The sequence below is a fragment of the Gopherus flavomarginatus genome, chromosome 2 (genome assembly GCF_025201925.1).
Source record: "Gopherus flavomarginatus isolate rGopFla2 chromosome 2, rGopFla2.mat.asm, whole genome shotgun sequence".
NCBI lineage: Eukaryota > Metazoa > Chordata > Testudines > Testudinidae > Gopherus > Gopherus flavomarginatus.
In genome coordinates this window covers 113,842,940-113,860,861 of record NC_066618.1, presented here as the reverse complement: position 1 = coordinate 113,860,861, position 17,922 = coordinate 113,842,940, and the positions used below count along the sequence as shown (strand labels likewise).

At 42.4% G+C, this 17,922-nt stretch overlaps 1 protein-coding gene across 1 annotated transcript; it reads left to right on the top strand.

The window, feature by feature from the left end:
* The first annotated feature begins 1,589 nt into the window (after positions 1 to 1,589).
* On the top strand, positions 1,590 to 16,217 carry FRRS1L (ferric chelate reductase 1 like). The gene is made up of 5 exons (XM_050937781.1): positions 1,590 to 2,004; positions 8,355 to 8,439; positions 8,928 to 9,066; positions 13,286 to 13,532; positions 14,042 to 16,217. The coding sequence occupies exons 1-5, from the start codon at positions 1,608 to 1,610 to the stop codon at positions 14,212 to 14,214; spliced, it is 1,041 nt and encodes a 346-aa protein (XP_050793738.1). The 5' UTR covers positions 1,590 to 1,607; the 3' UTR covers positions 14,215 to 16,217.
* The last annotated feature ends 1,705 nt before the right edge of the window (positions 16,218 to 17,922 follow it).

Below are 17,922 nucleotides of genomic sequence, written 5' to 3'. Positions count from 1 at the left end.
ATCGCTGCCCCACTAACCGACCTGACCAAAAAGACCCAGCCAAATGCAGTTAAGTGGACTGATAAGTGTCAAAAGGCCTTTACCCAGCTTAAGGCGATGCTCATGTCTGACCCTGTGCTCAGGGCCCCGGACTTTGACAAGCCATTCCTAGTAACCACGGATGCATCTGAGCGTGGTATAGGAGCAGTGCTCATGCAGGAAGCAACAGATCACAACTTCCATCCTGTCGTGTTTCTCAGCAAGAAACTGTCTGAGAGGGAAAGTCACTGGTCAGTCAGTGAAAAGGAATGCTATGCCATTGTGTACGCCCTGGAAAAGCTACGCCCATATGTGTGGGGACGGCGGTTCCAACTACAAACTGACCATGCTGCACTAAAGTGGCTTCATACTGCCAAGGGGAACAACAAGAAACTTCTTCGTTGGAGTTTAGCTCTCCAAAATTTTAATTTTGAAATTCAACACATCACAGGAGCTTCTAACAAAGTTGCTGATGCACTCTCCCGTGAGAGTTTCCCAGAATCCAGTAGTTAAAAAGTGTTCTTAAAATGTAAAAGTCTGTTAGTTATATACTTAGGGGTATATGTAAAGGTGCATGTGTTGTATTAATCTGTTTATTTTCAAGTTCTAGAAGGAAATCGCCGCCAGTGAGCTTCCCCACTGTCTGCAATTTGGGGGGCGTGTCATAAACAGATAGCTAAGGGTTAATGTCTCTTTCACCTGAAGCACCTGACCAGAGGACCAATCAGGAAACCGGATTTTTTCAACTCTGGGTGAAGGGAATTTATTGTCTGAGTCTTTTGTCTGTCTGCCTGCTTTCTCTGAGCTTTGGAGAAGTAGTTTCTACTTTCTAGTCTTCTGTTTCTAAGTGTAAGGACAAAGAGATCAGATAGTAAGTTATATGGTTTCTTTTCTTTGGTATTTGCATAAATATAAGTGCTGGAGTGCTTTGATTTGTATTCTTTTTGAATAAGGCTGTTTATTCAATATTTCTTTTAAGCAATTGACCCTGTATTGTATCATCTTAATACAGAGAGACCATTTGTATGTATTTTTCTTTCTTTTATATAAAGCTTTCTTTTAAGACCTGTTGGAGTTTTTTTCTTTACTTCAGGGAAATTGAGTCTGTACTCACCAGGGAATTGGTGGGAGGAAGAAATCAGGGGAGATCTGTGTGTTGGATTTGCTAGCCTGATTTTGCATTCCCTCTGGGGGAATAGGAAAGTGCTTTTGGTTTCCAGGATTGGGAACGGAGAGGGGGAGTCACTCTGTGTAGTTTCACAGAGCTTGTGTCTGTGTATCTCTCCAGGAGCACCTGGAGGGGGGAAGGGAAAAGGGATTATTTCCCTTTGTTGTGAGACTCAAGGGATTTGGGTCTTGGGGTCCCCAGGGAAGGTTTTTCAGGGGGACCAGAGTGCCCCAAAACACTCTAAATTTTTGGGTGGTGGCAGCAGGTACCAGGTCCAAGCTGGTAACTAAGCTTGGAGGTTTTCATGCTAACCCCCATATTTTGGAGGCTAAGGTCCAAATCTGGGACTAAGGTTATGACAGCCCCTACGCTGGGGGGCGCTTGAGCTCAGCCCCTCCTTTCTCATCAACCACTCGCTGCCATGGGGGCTCTCTGCACGGGTCACTGGGAGAGGGAGGCCTGGGAGCCCCCCATTCCAGCTGGGGGGCGCACAGCCCCTAGGAGCCCGCTGCCCCTCCCCTCGCAGGACGCCGCGAGCAGCCAGAGGCGGAGGAGGGCGCTGCTGCATGCCTCGCTCTGCGCCTCTCCCGGCTGCGGGGCCGCCATGTCTCCGCTGCGCTGGGGCGCTTGGCTGCTGCTGCTCGCCGGCCCCGCAGCCTCCACCGCCAGCCCGGCAGACGAGGGCGGCGGGGCGCGGGGCGGGGGCCGCGGGGACGGGGAACGTGGGGCCGGGGACGAGCCGCAGCGGCAGCACCACGACTCCTCGTACGGCACCTTCGCCAGCGAGTTCTACGACCTGCGCTACCTCTCCGAGGAGGGTGAGGAGGGCGAGGAGGGCGCGGGGTGGGGAGCCTCCTGCTGGGGCAGGAGGAGGAAGCTGCAGACCCCGGCCCCGTGAGATGCTCCGGGGCCCGGGATGGGGGTGGGGGGTGGGTAGTGAGCTGGGGGATGAAGCATGCAGCAAGGGGAGGGAGAGAAGCTCGATGCACTGGGGTGTGTGTGTGAAACATGCAGGAATGAAGCCGGGGAGAGTGGAGCTGAAATGCACTGGGGAGGGGGAGAGCATGCACCAAAGAGAGCGGGAGAATGGAGCTGGATGCACGGGGGGAGAAGGGGTGAAGCATATACAGGAAGGAGGGAATAATGAAGCTAAATGCACTGGGACATGGGCGTGGGGATGGAGCATGCACCCGAGGGGAAGGAGAGAAGGAGCTGGATGCACGGGGGAGAATGAAACATGCAGGAATGAGGGGGAGAGTGGAGCTGAAATGCACTGAGACGGTGGGGGTGGGGAGGGAGAATGGAGCTGGATGCATTGGGACACTGGTGAGGGGGGTGGAATGGAGGGAGCTGGATGCATCGGGAGCGGGAAGCTGCACCAAGGCCGCTGGAGGGTTCATGGTGGGGAGATGGGCTGCTCCCTTCTCGCCCCGCTTCTGGCCGGGTCTGCGCCCCCGTCGCCCCGCTGTCTCTGTGCGATGCGGCTCCACGGCACAGACCGCGGCGTTTCAGCACGTTGGCTAGTAACTCGGCGGTGCTGGTTCCCTGCTGTGGCCGGGCGGGGGCCTCCGACCTGCTGCTGTGGGGTGGCACTTTCTGGGGCACGTTTGGAGCCAGCCCCACGCCCGGCGGCTCTAGTTCTGCAGGGCCCTGTGGCTCCCACCGCAGGCTCAGTCGGGGGCGGTGCCGAAGGGGGAGTGTGGGAGGCCTGGTGCAAGGGTTGCAGTAGATTGAGGCTCGTGGGAAAGGAAGAGGAAGAGAGAAATCAGCCCTGCTGTGGGTCGAAGCTGTGTTTTGGGTGTCAGACATGTTTTCTGTTGACAATGAAATAGTCTTCATCATGGGAAAGAGGGCGGGCAAAATGAGCATATTTCCCCCTCCTCTCCCTGACTTGGGCACCCCTCCTAAATGCCCCTCTTTTTGGCTGGGGTGCTGAGAGGTCTGCCTTGTGTCTCTGTTTACAGTAACCATTACTGGTGTCCCCAGGCTTTGGAGCAAGAACTTGGAATCAGGCACTGCAACAGTGCTGGGGTCACAGGGATGCTTAATGCTGTGCTCCCCTCTTTTTTGCAGGGAATACAACCTTGTCTCTCCTAGAGCACGCTCAGGTGTTATCCTCTTGGCACATTTAGCCTACAAGGCTGTGTATCCAAGTCTCTATTACCACCACTTGCAGTTTGAAATCAGGGCTCACATGTACTCCCATTGGGCAGGAGACCTGTTGCACTGGATCTCATACAGAGATTCTAAGACCCAGTTAGGTTTCACTTTTCTCTTAGCAGAATATCTGCCCATTTTATCGATGGTTCTGAGGTGCAGTCCATCTTCTGTCCTCAACCATCTATGCTATGGCAGCCAAGCATTCTCTTTTCACTGGTTACCTTGGTATAAAGATGACCTGTGACAGATGAAGCATATAGGATAGAGACTAATGTTCTTGACAAAAATCACACAGTCACATTGATTGCAATATTGTTTTAAATGATGATAGGGAAAAAATCTTTTTTCACCATCTGTGAAATCCATTTGTCAGAGCATCTCCAGGAGTTTGATGGGTTGATCATGCCTGGTTGCCTCCACTCAGATACAAGAGTCAGTTCTTTCTTACCATGAGAAGTTTTCTAGTTGCTGTGCTGACAAGATTGATGTGATTTAGATTAAAAAGTCTGGCTGCTTTTGTGGTTGCAAAACCATTTCTGGAGGGGATAAATATATCATCTTCTCTGGCACAGTCCTGGACAGTTTCAGTCACAGAATTTCTAGCTACAGCCTTTGAGTTGGAGCCTTTACTTAATTTAACTAGCCAAGAAAGGTATTACATCCATTATCTGTTGATACTGCTAGTGACTCCTTAAAGGAAGGTTGCTTACCAGCATCCCTCACATAAACAGTTGTTAGGGTTTTGTTTACCATAGCAATCTTACCAGTAATTGCCCTGTTCCTAATCTTACCTTTGGGGGAAAGATTATTGATAGAAATTGTGGATTTGGTATGAAAGCTGTACTAGTCACACTGATCTCTTAGCAATGGAAAGTATTTTCACTGATTATTAGATCAGTCAGAAGCCCTCCATTCATTTGTGACAAGATTTTCGCTGACCTTTTTGCAGAGTATAGCTATTTTAGACAGTGTTGCACTTGAGTAGTTCTTTCTTTCCTCTCTGAGAAATCCCAATAGGTGATTTGGGGCAAGAACTTGGAATCAGGCACTGCGACAGGATTCCACAGGTTCCATATATTAGTTGAGATCAGCCAGTGAGGTGGAGCTATTGACAATCCCTAAGATTTAAACCCATGGAGGTTGGAGAAGGACATTCTATTGAAGGACTATCAGTTTAGGAATTCACCCTTTGCTGGTTGGGTAGAATATGAGTAGCTGATCTTTGGGCCACAGTGAAAGGCCCATCTTGTTTTCTCAGGCTTTTGCCTGAGTGGCTGTGCTGGTGTATAATTTCATAAGGGGTGAAGAAGTGTGATTATTTTTTAACTTTTAAAAAGCCATGTGTTATGTCAAATATATATGTGTGTAGATATGTATTGAGCATATTTTATACTTTTTAAAATAAATGGGGCTGAACTTTAAAGCTTCAAACTTAATGTGTGGCTGAACTTCGTATAGCTGCTTGAAAATGTAGAGGAAGGGAAGGAGTTAAATAACTAGGTTTTAGGCAGTGAAAACTTTCCTTTGCTTGCATAAAGTAAAAGCTTGTAGTTACATTGCTGCCTGAAGCACTATTGAGTGGTGCAATAGAGCACAGCTCCAATAGTATTATAGTGATGGTTGTGTTTCTGTTGAGTGGTGCAGCTTAAAACTCCTGAGGAAGTGAAAATGCAGCTGCAGAACTTCTTAGTACCACAGCTAGTTCTTTCTTTTTATGTCAGTTGAAGAAAAGAATATCAAATTCAAATACCAACAAAAAGGTTGAAAACCTGAACCCAGAAAGAGCAGGAAATTCAAAATGTAAGGTTTCAAAAACAATGTTCACTCAGCCTCATTCCACAAAGTGTATTGGTGCCAAGTGGACAAGTGAACATTGGTTTTGGAGCCCTGACTATTTCATTATCTGGTTGTTTTGTGTTCAGATTTATGTAATGTATTTTATCTTTAAACCGTCTTTTACCTTTTGATTTAATATAAAATTCATTTTAATTCTTAATGCAGAATTAATCAAAAAGGCCCTGTACATAACTGGGTTGGTGAACTGAAACTGTATTGGTTTAGCAGCGCTAGACTTTTAACACTCATATATGGACAGAGACTGAGGAAACCTGGGCTCACTGCGTAGTTCTGCCACAGACTGCCTAAGGTCACACAGGAAATCACTTATTCTCTCTTAGTGGGATTTTTAAAAGTGCCTAAGAGAGTTAGGTGATCAGTGCCCATTGAAAGCTCATAGGAGTTAGGTGTCTTCAGATACTTTTGAAAATCCAGTCCTCTGTGACCAGGGTCTCTGGGGTGGGGGGCCACACTGAGATTGCTTAAATCAGGGCAAACTGCAAAGAATGGGGCAGACAATATTTAGATTCTTCATCTTCTAGAATAACCTTACTGGTTACACAGAAGCCAGAACATAGCAACCCAGCCTTTGGGTTCCCCCCCAGACAGCCAAGTCAAATATGAAAGTTCTACCAATCCCAAATGATTGGACACATTAGCTCCCAAGCTAATGAATATTGCAGATCTTATCCAAATATACGCTTACAACCAGTTCTTATGAGTACAGTTCTGAGATCATTTTCATAGTAGAGATGGTGAGCTTTCTAGTTGCAAAGAATTCTTAGAATTAGTCCATAGTTTCAGTCCAGTGTTTCATACCCCGAGTGATCCAGATGTGACTGGAAATCTTAGTCTTATGACTCAGACTTCCCTCAAAATAAAGCTCAAGCAGATCTGAGATGAAAGGATCAGACCCCAAGAATACTTTATACAATTCCTGGGCAACACAGAGTTCTTGAATGAATAATAGGCATTTGATGTAACCTTCTGATTCCCAAACATTACTGGTGATTAACTACACAGATTAACATAAGGTAATGTATCCATTAAACAGTTCATCACAGACTTTAAAGAGACACATAGACAATGACATTATCACACTCACATTTCATCGAAATCAGGGTTCTCAAATTTCCGGCCCGTGGGCCATCTGTGGCCTGAGAACTTCCCCAATATGGCCCATGGGGCTTCAGCAATTTTGGGGCCAGGTCTCTCGCTTGGCCTTGCCTGCCCCGGGTGCTTGACCCCACATTTCCTCCAGGCAAGTTGCAGTGGCCCAGGGCCACCACTGGCGGCGCAGTGGAGCTGCGCAGCTTCTGCCTGTTCTCTCCAAGTGTCTGCTGGCCCCTCCCTACAGCCCCGGGCGGGGCGGGGCCTCCGCGTGCTGCCCCCTGCAGCCAATGGGAAGCTGTGGAGGTGGTGCCTGGGGGCAGCAGCATACGGAGGACCCCCGGCCCACCCTGCCTTGGAGCCCCATGTAAGCACCGCACCCCCTGACCCCCCTCCCAGAGCCTGCGCCCCATCCCCACACCCACGAGCCTCCAAACTCCCTCCCAGAGCCTGCACCCCTTCTCCTTCCCACACACCCCCTCCCGCCCCCAAAGTCCCTCCTAGAGCTTGCACCCCTCCCCCTCCGTCCTCCCAGAGCCTGCAACCCCAACCCCTCCTCCTGCACACCTGCCCCAGCCCAGAGCCTGCACCCAGCACCCAAACTCCATCATGGAGCCTGCACCCCAGACCCCCTCCCCCACCCAATCTCCCTCCCAGAGACCAATCTCTCACCCCTTCTGCACTCAAACTCCCTCCCAGTCCCTTACCCCAGACCTCCTCCCCCATCCAGGCTCCCTCCCAGAGTCTTAGGCAGATGTGGGGTGGAGTTTGGGGGGGGGCGTGTTCTGCGCAGCATGAGTGACATTATTGGCCTTCTTGGAAGATTTGAGGACTGGCACTGGCCCTAAGCTAAGTTGAGTTTGAGACCCCTGATCTAAATGTTAATAATCCCTTTTGATTTCTGAATCAATAGCTATAGTAATAGACAGGACCTGTCTGTTTACATGGTTAACATCTAACAAGATATAAGTAAACACATACAATTATTATTACTTCTAATTCTCTAACAATACAGGTGTACATTTCAAAGTTCTTGCCTATCTAACATGGAATTGCCCAAATTACCATTTACACATTTTTCTAACATGTCTCTAAAGCAGGGGTGGCCAACCTGAGCCTGAGAACGAGCCAGAATTTACCAATGTACATTGCCAAAGAGCCACAGTAATATGTCCGCTGCCCCCCATCAGCTTCCCCACCCTGCTCCCAGCGCCTCCCACCCACTGGCAGCCCCGCCAATCAGCGCTTCCCCATCCCTCCCTGCAGCTCCTGATCACCTGTTTCGTGGCGTGCAGGAGGATCCGGGGGGGAGGGGGAGGAGGAGAGTATGGCAGGCTCAGGGGAGGGGGTGGGAAAGGGTGGAGTGGGAGCAGGGCCTGTGGCAGAGCGAGGGGTTGAGCAGTGAGCACCCCCCAGCACATTGGAAAGTTGGCACCTGTAGCTCCAGCCCTGGAGTCAGTGCCTATACAAGGAGCTGCATGTTAACTTCTGAAGAGCCGCATGTGGCTCTGGAGCCACAGGTTGGCCACCCCTGCTCTAAAGGTTGAATCTGGGTCATTTAGCCTGTGAGCTGCTTAAGCCTTTCGGGCCATGTGTCACAGCCTCAGTGCCGCATCTTTAAAAGGGAAGTAATGGACTCCGTTCTCCACTGGATACAAAGCTCAAGGGCAGTGGAGGAGGGACTAGGAAGGAGCTGATTGCAGATCCTTGATTCCTAACTGACTTGTGGAAAGACCTTCTGCCAGCAGAGAATAAGGTGTAGTGGCCTCTGGCTCCACTACTCCCCCATCCCTCAAAATGCATTTAGCAAACAAGATAATCCAGCCCAATAATACTTTCTCTTATCTACTCTTTGCATGTTTTGTCTAGTTAAATTGGAGCTCTTCAGGGCAGGGACTCTCTCTCTTACTAAATTTATGTACAGTGCTTAGCACAATGAAGACCTAATCTTGGTTGGGGCCTCTTAGATACTATTCTAATATAGATAAATAATAACAATGGCAATATTTGGATGTATTTTTCTGCATTCATTATTTAATGGTGGTTTATTCTGATTATACAGGTTACCCTTTCCCTACTGCTCCTCCTGTGGATCCATTTGCAAAAATTAAAGTGGATGATTGTGGAAAAACCAAGGGATGCTTTAGGTTGGTGTAGAATAAAAATGTAGACATCTTTCAGTTTATAAACGTTACTTGACTTCACTAGGGACACTAGTAAATGTCCCACATTCATTTTACTAAATGTTTGTTGTCTGCAGATATTCAGCATGATTAGGGATTACGTTGTTCAACACTTGATGAGCACTTATGTAAATAGTCCCAATGAGATCAATGGACCACATCTCTGAATAAGTTTTCACCATAATGAGCCAACATTACCCTGGCTTACCATAAAGGGATAATTATTGTTAACACTGTAATTTATAGTATTGTCTATAAAAGACAATATAGTATAGAAATGATATGTTCTACCAATATCTGAAAATTTTATTTATGCGATCACCACCATTAACAGCAAATCATGCTGTCTTTAAGTTTTTGATGTGGAAACACAGGTAAGCGATAACAAAAAACGCTGTTCATATTCTGAATGGTAGAAAAAGGTACATGTTCTGTTTTCCTGTTTCATTCAGGTATGGTAAACCTGGATGTAATGCTGAGACTTGTGACTACTTTCTCAGTTATCGTAGAATAGGAGCTGATGTCGAGTTCGAGTTGAGTGCTGACACTGATGGCTGGGTGGCAGTAGGATTTTCTTCAGACAAGAAAATGGTAAGACCAACAACATTTAATGTTTCATGTTAACAAGTATACAAGCTTTTATGTATTAGAATAGGCACAGTTTATATCGGATTTGAAAAATATGTGGCAGATGTAGAGAAAGATACACTTTAATGCTTGCATAGTGCTTTTCATCTCTAGTTTGCAAGGCATTTTACAAAGGAGGGGTGAGTATTGTTTACCCCAGTTTTACAGATTGGGAATCAGAGCTGTAAAGAGAGGAAATGAAAATCAGACAGCAGCTGAGGAAATAGAATCCAGGCCTGCTGATGCCTGGTCAAGTTCCCTAGCCACTGGACTGTCCAACCTCCCTTCAGAATGAAAGACTACAGTGACCTTTGGCTTCTACTGTTGAAAGCAAGACTGTTAATGATAACTGTTAGATAAATGTCCCTCAGGAATGGTCTAGACAGTATTTGGTCCTGCCGTGAGGGCAGGGGACTGGACTCGATGATCTCTCGAGGTCCCTTCCAGTCCTAGAATCAATAATCTATGAATAATGACTTTGCACCATTTAATTCTAAAAAAAAATTCAAGAATAACAGGTTTGTCTTCTAAGTGTTCTGTACCAGTGTTTAATGGAGCAAAGTATACATCAGAAATTAGTGAAGGGTAAAGTTTTCTTAAATAAGTCAATTATTTTCCCATTGTATAAATCTTGGACTTAACCGTTAAACTCTCAAGGAGATGCCCACTGCCTCTTTCCTCCACCAACAACCCACATTTCCAGAAAAGCCAGGTGAATTTAGAGAGAAAATTATTATTGCTAATTTAAATATATATGTTATATAAAGCAAGCCTATTTCAATTTGTTCTTTTGCTTTTTTTAAAAGTTTTTAAACAGGGTTGCCTCATATTTATACTTGTTTCTGTGATTTTTATATTTCAGAGCATTGTTTTTATTGGGGTTTTATGAGAGAGGCAAGAATTGAGGAATATAATTCTGTTATACAAATAGTGATTCTCATTAATGTATTTAAGCTTAGAACACAGTTTATATTGGTATCTATAATTGATTGCATATTGAAACATGCTCCCCATCTGCAACTGAAAATAGTGTTTATGTAATACATCCCAAGTCCGAGGGCAAGTGTAATTATAAAGTTGCATGTGGACTGTATACACTGGAAAATGAGAGAGTGTTTAATGGTCCTTAATCAGAGCCCACTGAAGCGGTAGAAAGACTCCCACTGATATCAGCCACCGACTTTGGACCAGGCCCAAAATGAGGAGCACAAAGAAAATGTGAGGGGAGATGCATTACCATCCTTCCCATGTATACGGTATTATGTTGGAAATAAAAGATATTAATCAGTCTGCCTCCAGTATGTGTCATGGAGTCTTAAGAAGTAGTTGTAGGGTATTTAAGAGCCTCAAGATCCAGATAGGCACTTAGTGGGATTTTCAAAAGTATGTAGGCACTTAACTCTCCCAGGCAGGACCTGTCTGCACCTTTAAAAATCTGCCCCTAGTCTATATTAGGTTAACAGTGGTAACATGCAGCCTTATCATATATCCAGTAGATGGCACCCCCGCACAATCATAATTTTAAAGGGAAGGCTTTGGTTTTCAAACCTGCTATGTATGAGATGCTGTACATCACTTAATCAGGCTACAATGCCATTTGTCATTTCAGTCTTTATTGCTTATTGTATCTGTTAACTTCATGTATTTTTCCCAGTAATTTTCTGGCCAAACGAGTGTCCTAGAATATGTAGGTTTTGTTGTAAATGACTGAGCTTTGTGGCAACAGGGCTGCAGCACTCATTCCTCATCAACAAAATTCTGCCTTAGTGGAATCAAGTCCCTGTTTCTGGCCTGAGCAGCCAGCCAGAGTTCAGGGAAGAAAACAATCTTGATTCTTTGATGGATTATTTCTTCATTGCCCCGTGCCGCTCTTTCTTTGTCTTGAATAGCAGAATGCTCATTCCATTTTTGTGCTCTCTCTTGTTAAGATTTTGTACTCCTTTCCTATTAACTTAGGTTCAGATTTTATTATTTTTATTTGTTGACTCAGAACCATATTCTGATACACTTGCTCATGCTGAATAGTACATTACTCCACTATTTGTCCAGTTGAAGTGGATGGGACCACTCATGGAATGTGTTGCCACCCTTTGTGAGCAAAGGTGTCAGAGTCTGGCCCTTATTTATTCAGTGCCAACAATGTGCTTGTCACTGTAGTATGCTTAGAAATAAGGACAACCTATGTCTTGAAGCACTTACAGTCTAAAAGACATAAAAGTTGGACCCCACCCAGAACTCCAGAGGTAGGGGTAATTAGTAGGGCTTTGTTTGTTTCACCTATAACTATTATGAATTAACTTTTTGTGGGCATAATGCAAGAAGTCCATATTTAGGAGGGATTTCAATGAGGAGAAAGTAGTTGTTCATGGTGAACTGATGTTGAGAGGTCATTCCATACAAAGGGGGCACTGTAGAAAAAATGCACAGAGATGGGTGGAGAAGAAGGAACTGAATAGGGCATCATGTTTGGCATCACTGGCAGAGTTATGGGGTGGGGGAACCTGATAGGAAAAAAAACCCAAGATGTGGGGCAGGGTGGAGTTCTGCAGAACCTTACCAACAAAGATCTAGGAAGTTTAAATCAGTGTGGCATGTAAAGGAGAACCAGTAGAAAGATTCCAAATGAGGATGATATGGCAAGAACAACTAAGCACGGAAAATAATTAAATATCCATAGTTTTTTTTAAATTGATTGGGTTGATGTGTTAGGGAGCTACACTTCAATTTTGACTACAGAATAGTTCAAAACAACATTTTAACTTGGTTTTATGTTTGTTTTTTTAACGTGGAAGGTGTTATTTAAAAAAAAAAAGACTCTCCTTGTCCTTAGAGGTGAAGAATTTTTGCTCAAACTTATAAAAATTATATATATATCAAACCTTGAAAGTTTTTGAAAACTGTGACTGAAACAGGTTAGAATGGAAGCCCTTATATAAACTTCAACTGTAGCAGTCACCACTTCTCCCACAATAATACTGAGCACCTGGAGCTTTTCAAGTTCATGTCATATCTAGTTCTTCCATTTTTCAGCAGTTTTATAAGAATCTACACAGCAGTGGCAGCTAAATTAATGTGCCACTCCTTACTTTGTCCATATCCATTTTGTTCCCCCAAACCAGTTTGTGCTACCAGGATTAGGTGAGCAAAGACAATTATGAATCTTTTGCAACATGCATAAAAGAACAGACTTACTTAAGGATGAAGTCAGCAGGCATTATTGCCTCCTTCACTGTGACACATTGATGACATTAGTACTATGGCTGTGAGGTATGTTGTTAGCCAGTACTAACATCTACAACACTGGCAGTAACCCAATCTTTACTTGCCAACAACCTACAAAACTTTTAAGATTTATTCCTGATACTAATGCTTCTGGAGGGCTATACTTTTGGAAGTAATATTGTGCCCTGAATGGTTCAGTGTCTTTTCTGCGTCAACAGTGTTTTTGAATAATTATTTTAGGAATACAGTACTTCTGTGAAAAGCCTGCACAGGTAATTGTCATAACACTTTTTTTTCATCCACTTGTTTGTTTCTTAGATTGTGTTTCTTGTCACTGCCTACAATATGTGCAGAAGCAAATTTGCCATTTAACTGAATTCCTACTTTGCACTTAGGTGATGCATAATAAGGGAAGGAATTACGAAAAAACTATTGAATTAAAGTGGATTCTTTGCAGTTATGCAATTATCCCTTCAGATATCTTAGATTTGTTTCCTGCTGTTGATTAGATTATATAACATTTAATGTAATGGAACTTTGCACCCCAAAAGTTCTGTTCTTCCTCTGTTTTTGTTGTGGTACAATACCTGGGAAGTTTGTCTAATATGAACAATAAAAAAAGTTACTTTTTCTTTCTTGTTACTTAAATTATGTCAGAGAGTTGCCATCCTACTAGGATTTAGTATACGTCTTGGGGAAAATCAAAAAGTGGCTTGCATACCCATAAACAGATAGAAAAAGTAAATATTACCATTGACATTTTGCTGCACAATTTGCAGGAGGAAGTATCCAGGGATTTGTACAAAGAGAGGGGGAACTAGAGCCTTTATTATGGTCAGCTTTCATAGTGAAAATTAAGTAATGTGAATATTTTTATGGATATGAAAAAAATTATTACATGTTGTTGAGTTTTCTTTCTAAAAGTAAAAGAACTCTTAGTCATTTCTTTCTTACCATGTAGGGCGGAGATGACGTCATGGCTTGTGTTCATGATGATAATGGAAGGGTCCGAATACAGCACTTTTATAATGTTGGTCAGTGGGCTAAAGAGATCCAGCGAAATCCAGCTAGAGATGAAGAAGGGATTTTTGAAAACAATCGTGTGACTTGTCGATTTAAACGTCCTGTGTATGTTCCCAGAGATGAAACTATTGTAGATCTTCACTTGAGCTGGTACTATTTGTTTGCTTGGGGTCCAGCAATTCAGGGTAAGTTGATGGTATGTGGCCACAACTGCGTTCTTCAATCTATTCCATCATTGTAAAAGGAATTAAAATAGTTTGCAAAAGATGTTCAGATTTCTGTTTACAACAGCAGTGTGTGTATCTATGTAAATTCAGGGGGCAGTGTCAAGTAATATTATAATTCCTTACCTACTTTTTTTTATTATCTCTACTCCCAAAAGCTAAAATTGATTGCTTCAAAAATTACCAGTCCATAATTCTTCTGAAGGATATTATTCATAGTTCAGGTTTCGTATGATTTATTCAGAGTTTTACCTTCTGACACTATGTTAACTGTTGATGTAATGCTGTGTTTTTGTGAAGATTTCCTATTTGGCTAGAAACACCATTTTAAACTTATGAAAATTCTTCTTTTTATATAGTAACGAGCAATAAGAGGAGGTGAGGTTATCTAGCAGAAAAGAAATAGAAATCAGAAGTGGTTTAATTCACATGCTATGCTCATCTCTTTTTCTATCCTTTGTCTATTAAAGGTTCTATAACTCGGCATGACATAGACTCACCGCCTGTATCAGAGCGTGTTGTCAGTATTTACAAGTATGAAGACATTTTTATGCCATCAGCTGCCTATCAAACCTTTTCTTCTCCATTCTGTTTGCTTCTTATTGTTGCACTGACCTTTTATTTATTGATGGGAACCCCATGATCACAGCTGGATATGTATGGAAGATTGTGAGAATTTGTTAGTGAGAGTTCCTCAGGATGGGTGCATTTTCTGTTGGAATTCATATCACATCGTCTAGCTGCTTTGTTGACAATTTCATCTTCTCAGCAAGGAAATAACCTCTCCTTTGAGCAGTAAAGGTGTGCCAAATAATTAAGAATAATCAAGGAGCAAGTAACAAACCATTTCCAGTGTAACTACTAGTTGTTTAATGAAAAATACTTTTGTAAAATGTGTGTGTGTATGTTGGGGGGGATTTAGTAATGGACATGTAGAATCAAATTATTTAATGCACAATTTTCTTCAAGAAATAAAAGTTGGGGAAATATTGTCTGTTAAATACTTGTGGTGCAGATAGCACACCTGTTTCTGAACTCAGTCAGGGTAATGTCACTGCACTGATGTTTAATAAGGACTGCTTTGTGATAATGGGCTTTCATCTCCCAACATACTTCGAATTTGACAAAAGCAACTCACAGGCCTAAATGGTTCTGGTGCTTTCCAAAACCAGAAAATGCTTCACATTCCCAATACAAACAAAATTAAACTTTCCATTACAGAATTCTAATAATTGTCTATGCTATGAAAATAATTCTTAGACACAGCCATACTTAAGAAGCTTTTTATTCATGAGAGATGATGGTAAATAAACAAGGAAAAAGAAAATTAATGTTGGTATAAATTCTTCATGATACAGAAAAATTCCTAAAAATATAGAAGCCCCTGCAAGCCATAAGACATCTTCCAATAGGCAAAGTATGTTTCTTTTTTTATGAAAAAATGTTACTTAGATGTAAATGTCTTTTAAACAGCTGTTTTGCAGTAACCCTAAGGTGTCTGTTCTCACCTTGCTATGTGCCCTAAATCCCGTTCATGTTAAAGATGAGAAGCAGCAGCAGCTCATTGTTCCCAGAGCAATGTAAACATGATCTATGGTCCTAATACGGGAATAAATAAAAAGAGCCTTAATTTCAGTTCCATCAGAGGACCATAGGTAAAGTCATATTTATCCAGTGAGGAAAAAGACAATTCAAGCATGACAATAGATTTGAATTTTTTATCCTTAAAAGAAGTATTACAAAAATGGAAAGAAAATAGTTAATTGTTATTGGAAATGGGAGTTGCAGAAATGTATCAAATGATAAATAGATCTTATTCTAAAATGTTTTGGGTTATTGCTGTATATTTTCACTGTCTACATGATAGGGAATTTAAGATTACCTTAAGCTGGGAAGCAGCTGTCTCTTTAAATACCTGATCTTGCAGATAACATGCACAAATCTTCCATCCACTCAAGTGGGACTTCTACATGCTTAAGGGGTTGCAGGTTCAGTCCCTAATTTATACTATGGTATTAGGCTGTTTTACCAAGAGTACACAGGGCTTGGCATGTTTGAGAACTCTTTAGCTCTGTGTTCTTGTAGAGCAGGGGTTCTCAAACTGGGGATCACAAGGTTATTACACGGGGGGTCGTGAGCTGTCAACCTCCACTCCAAACCTTGCTTTGCCTCCAGCATTTATGGTGGTGTTAAATATATAAAAAGTGTTTTTTATTTATAAGGGATGTCGCACTCAGAGGTTTGCTATGTGAAAGGGGTCACCAGTAAAAAAGGTTTGAGAGCCACTCTTGTAGAGCGTCTTCGAGATGATGTTTTCCTCTTAGTTACTGCATGGTGAGGCAATAAGAAAAAAAATAATTGGAGTTTTGTAATTTTGTGCATCATTACTCAATGTAAAATTTAAAGGTTGATTTTTTTAAGGCTTTGCATTCTTCAAAACTATGTGCTTAAAGTATGTACATTTTTGGTTTAAATGATTATTTGCCTCCCTAGCAAGCTTTTTTTTATATTTAAAATTGCAACATTTGTTTCAAAAAAGGAGTATTAGAAAAGAAGTTTAAAGTGTAAAGTGCTTCATAAATAGTGACTTTATCTTGGTGCATTTCAGTAAGTGATCCTTTTATACCTGATTAACCAACTAATTAAATATGTGATAAAGTATAGTTGTAGTGGGTCAGATCCTTGTCCCTGATAAGGTCTGCTTTGTGGAACTCTGGGAGCAAATCATAGCCTTAATGTGTCCTAAGCAGACAGCTTAAATTCCTCTGGTATAGCAGAAGCCTTTGATGGCATAGATCTGGGTAGCTGGCTCTATGCTATAGTCCAGGGGTAGGCAACCTATGGCACGTGTGCCAAAGGTGGCACGTGAACTGATTTTCAGTGGCACTCACACTGCCTGGGTCCTGGCCACCAGTCTGGGGGGCTTTTGCATTTTAATTTAATTTTAAATGAAGCTTCTTAAACATTTAAAAAAAACCTTATTTACTTTACATACAACAATAGTTTAGTTTATATATTATAGACTTATAGAAAGAGACCTTCTAAAAAACATTAAAATTATCACTGGCACGCGAAACCTTAAATTTAGAGCAAATAAATGAAGACTCGGCACACCACTTCTGAAAGGTTGCCTACCCCTGCCATAGTCTCTAACACTGGAGAGAAGAATGTGGTCAGAGCTTGCTGTGTGTCCCATGTGCTGCTTAAATTACAGCAAGGAGCCTGTTCAGCATTCAGCCTAGGGCCAGTTTTACTACCAGCATAAGTTAAAGCAGTCTCAGGCCTGCTCTAATTTAAAGACACTTGCAGTAACCCCCAAGGGGCTGTTCCAGCAGCTGTCGATTACTGGAGCATAACACAAACATACCTTTGGCTCTCCTGCCTCCACTTGACTCCTGGCAAGCCCTCAAAATTGAGGTCAGTATATACAAAGACAGTAAAAATAACGCTAAAGTACAAAGAGAGATTTAATCAACCTTACAAAAGTAAACAGATTCAGAGCTGAGGCTAAACCTTAGCACTTATTGTATTCCTTTGTGTCATGCTAGTGGAGAATATACACTATTTCAGATTACAGAGCTTTCAGGGCTGGTGGCTGAGACTATGCTGTACATTAAGGCAAAAGTTTGCCTTCACTTTCGGATTCTGTTTTTGTGAGTTAAATGTTTACCCTTTACCTGACATTAATGCATTTTTTTTCTGTTGTACTTTCCTTTTGTCCAGATATTAGTAGCAGATTGCATTTTTATAGTACCTTCCATCCAAGGATCTCAAAGTGATTAGCTGGCCCTATTTAGCCTTCCTTAATAATAGAGATAAATACAGCAAGTCTACAAAAAAAAAAAAGTGAGAGAGAAATGATACTATTTTTTAGCTTTTCCATTGATGTTTTGAGTTTGTATTTATTAATTATTCTAGTATACCATAATGTTACATACTTTACTGATATTAAAAAGGCATAATCCCTGCCCCAAAGAATTTAAAATTAAAGGGGAAATGGAAGAGGGTTTAAGGAAAGTAGAAGGCAGCAAACAGCCATTGAGGATTAGCGGTTTGAGAGTGGATAATAGTGGAAAAGTAGAACTGCTTGGCCAAGAACAGAGCAGAAGGAAGAAAGAACAAGCCTACAGGGAAGAAAGTTGGCAAGATCATGGGATTTTTTCCATGAGCATCTCTACACAGCAGGAACAGAGATAATAAAGGTGAGGAGAGAAACAAGGCTAGGAACTTAATATTTATTCTGTATTGGAAAGATATTATTTACAGCAAAGTCCCCTTTTCACTACAGCATCACTGCAATCTTGCTTGCTAAACAAATTAGGCATTTTAAATTGTTTAGACGGTGTCTCCA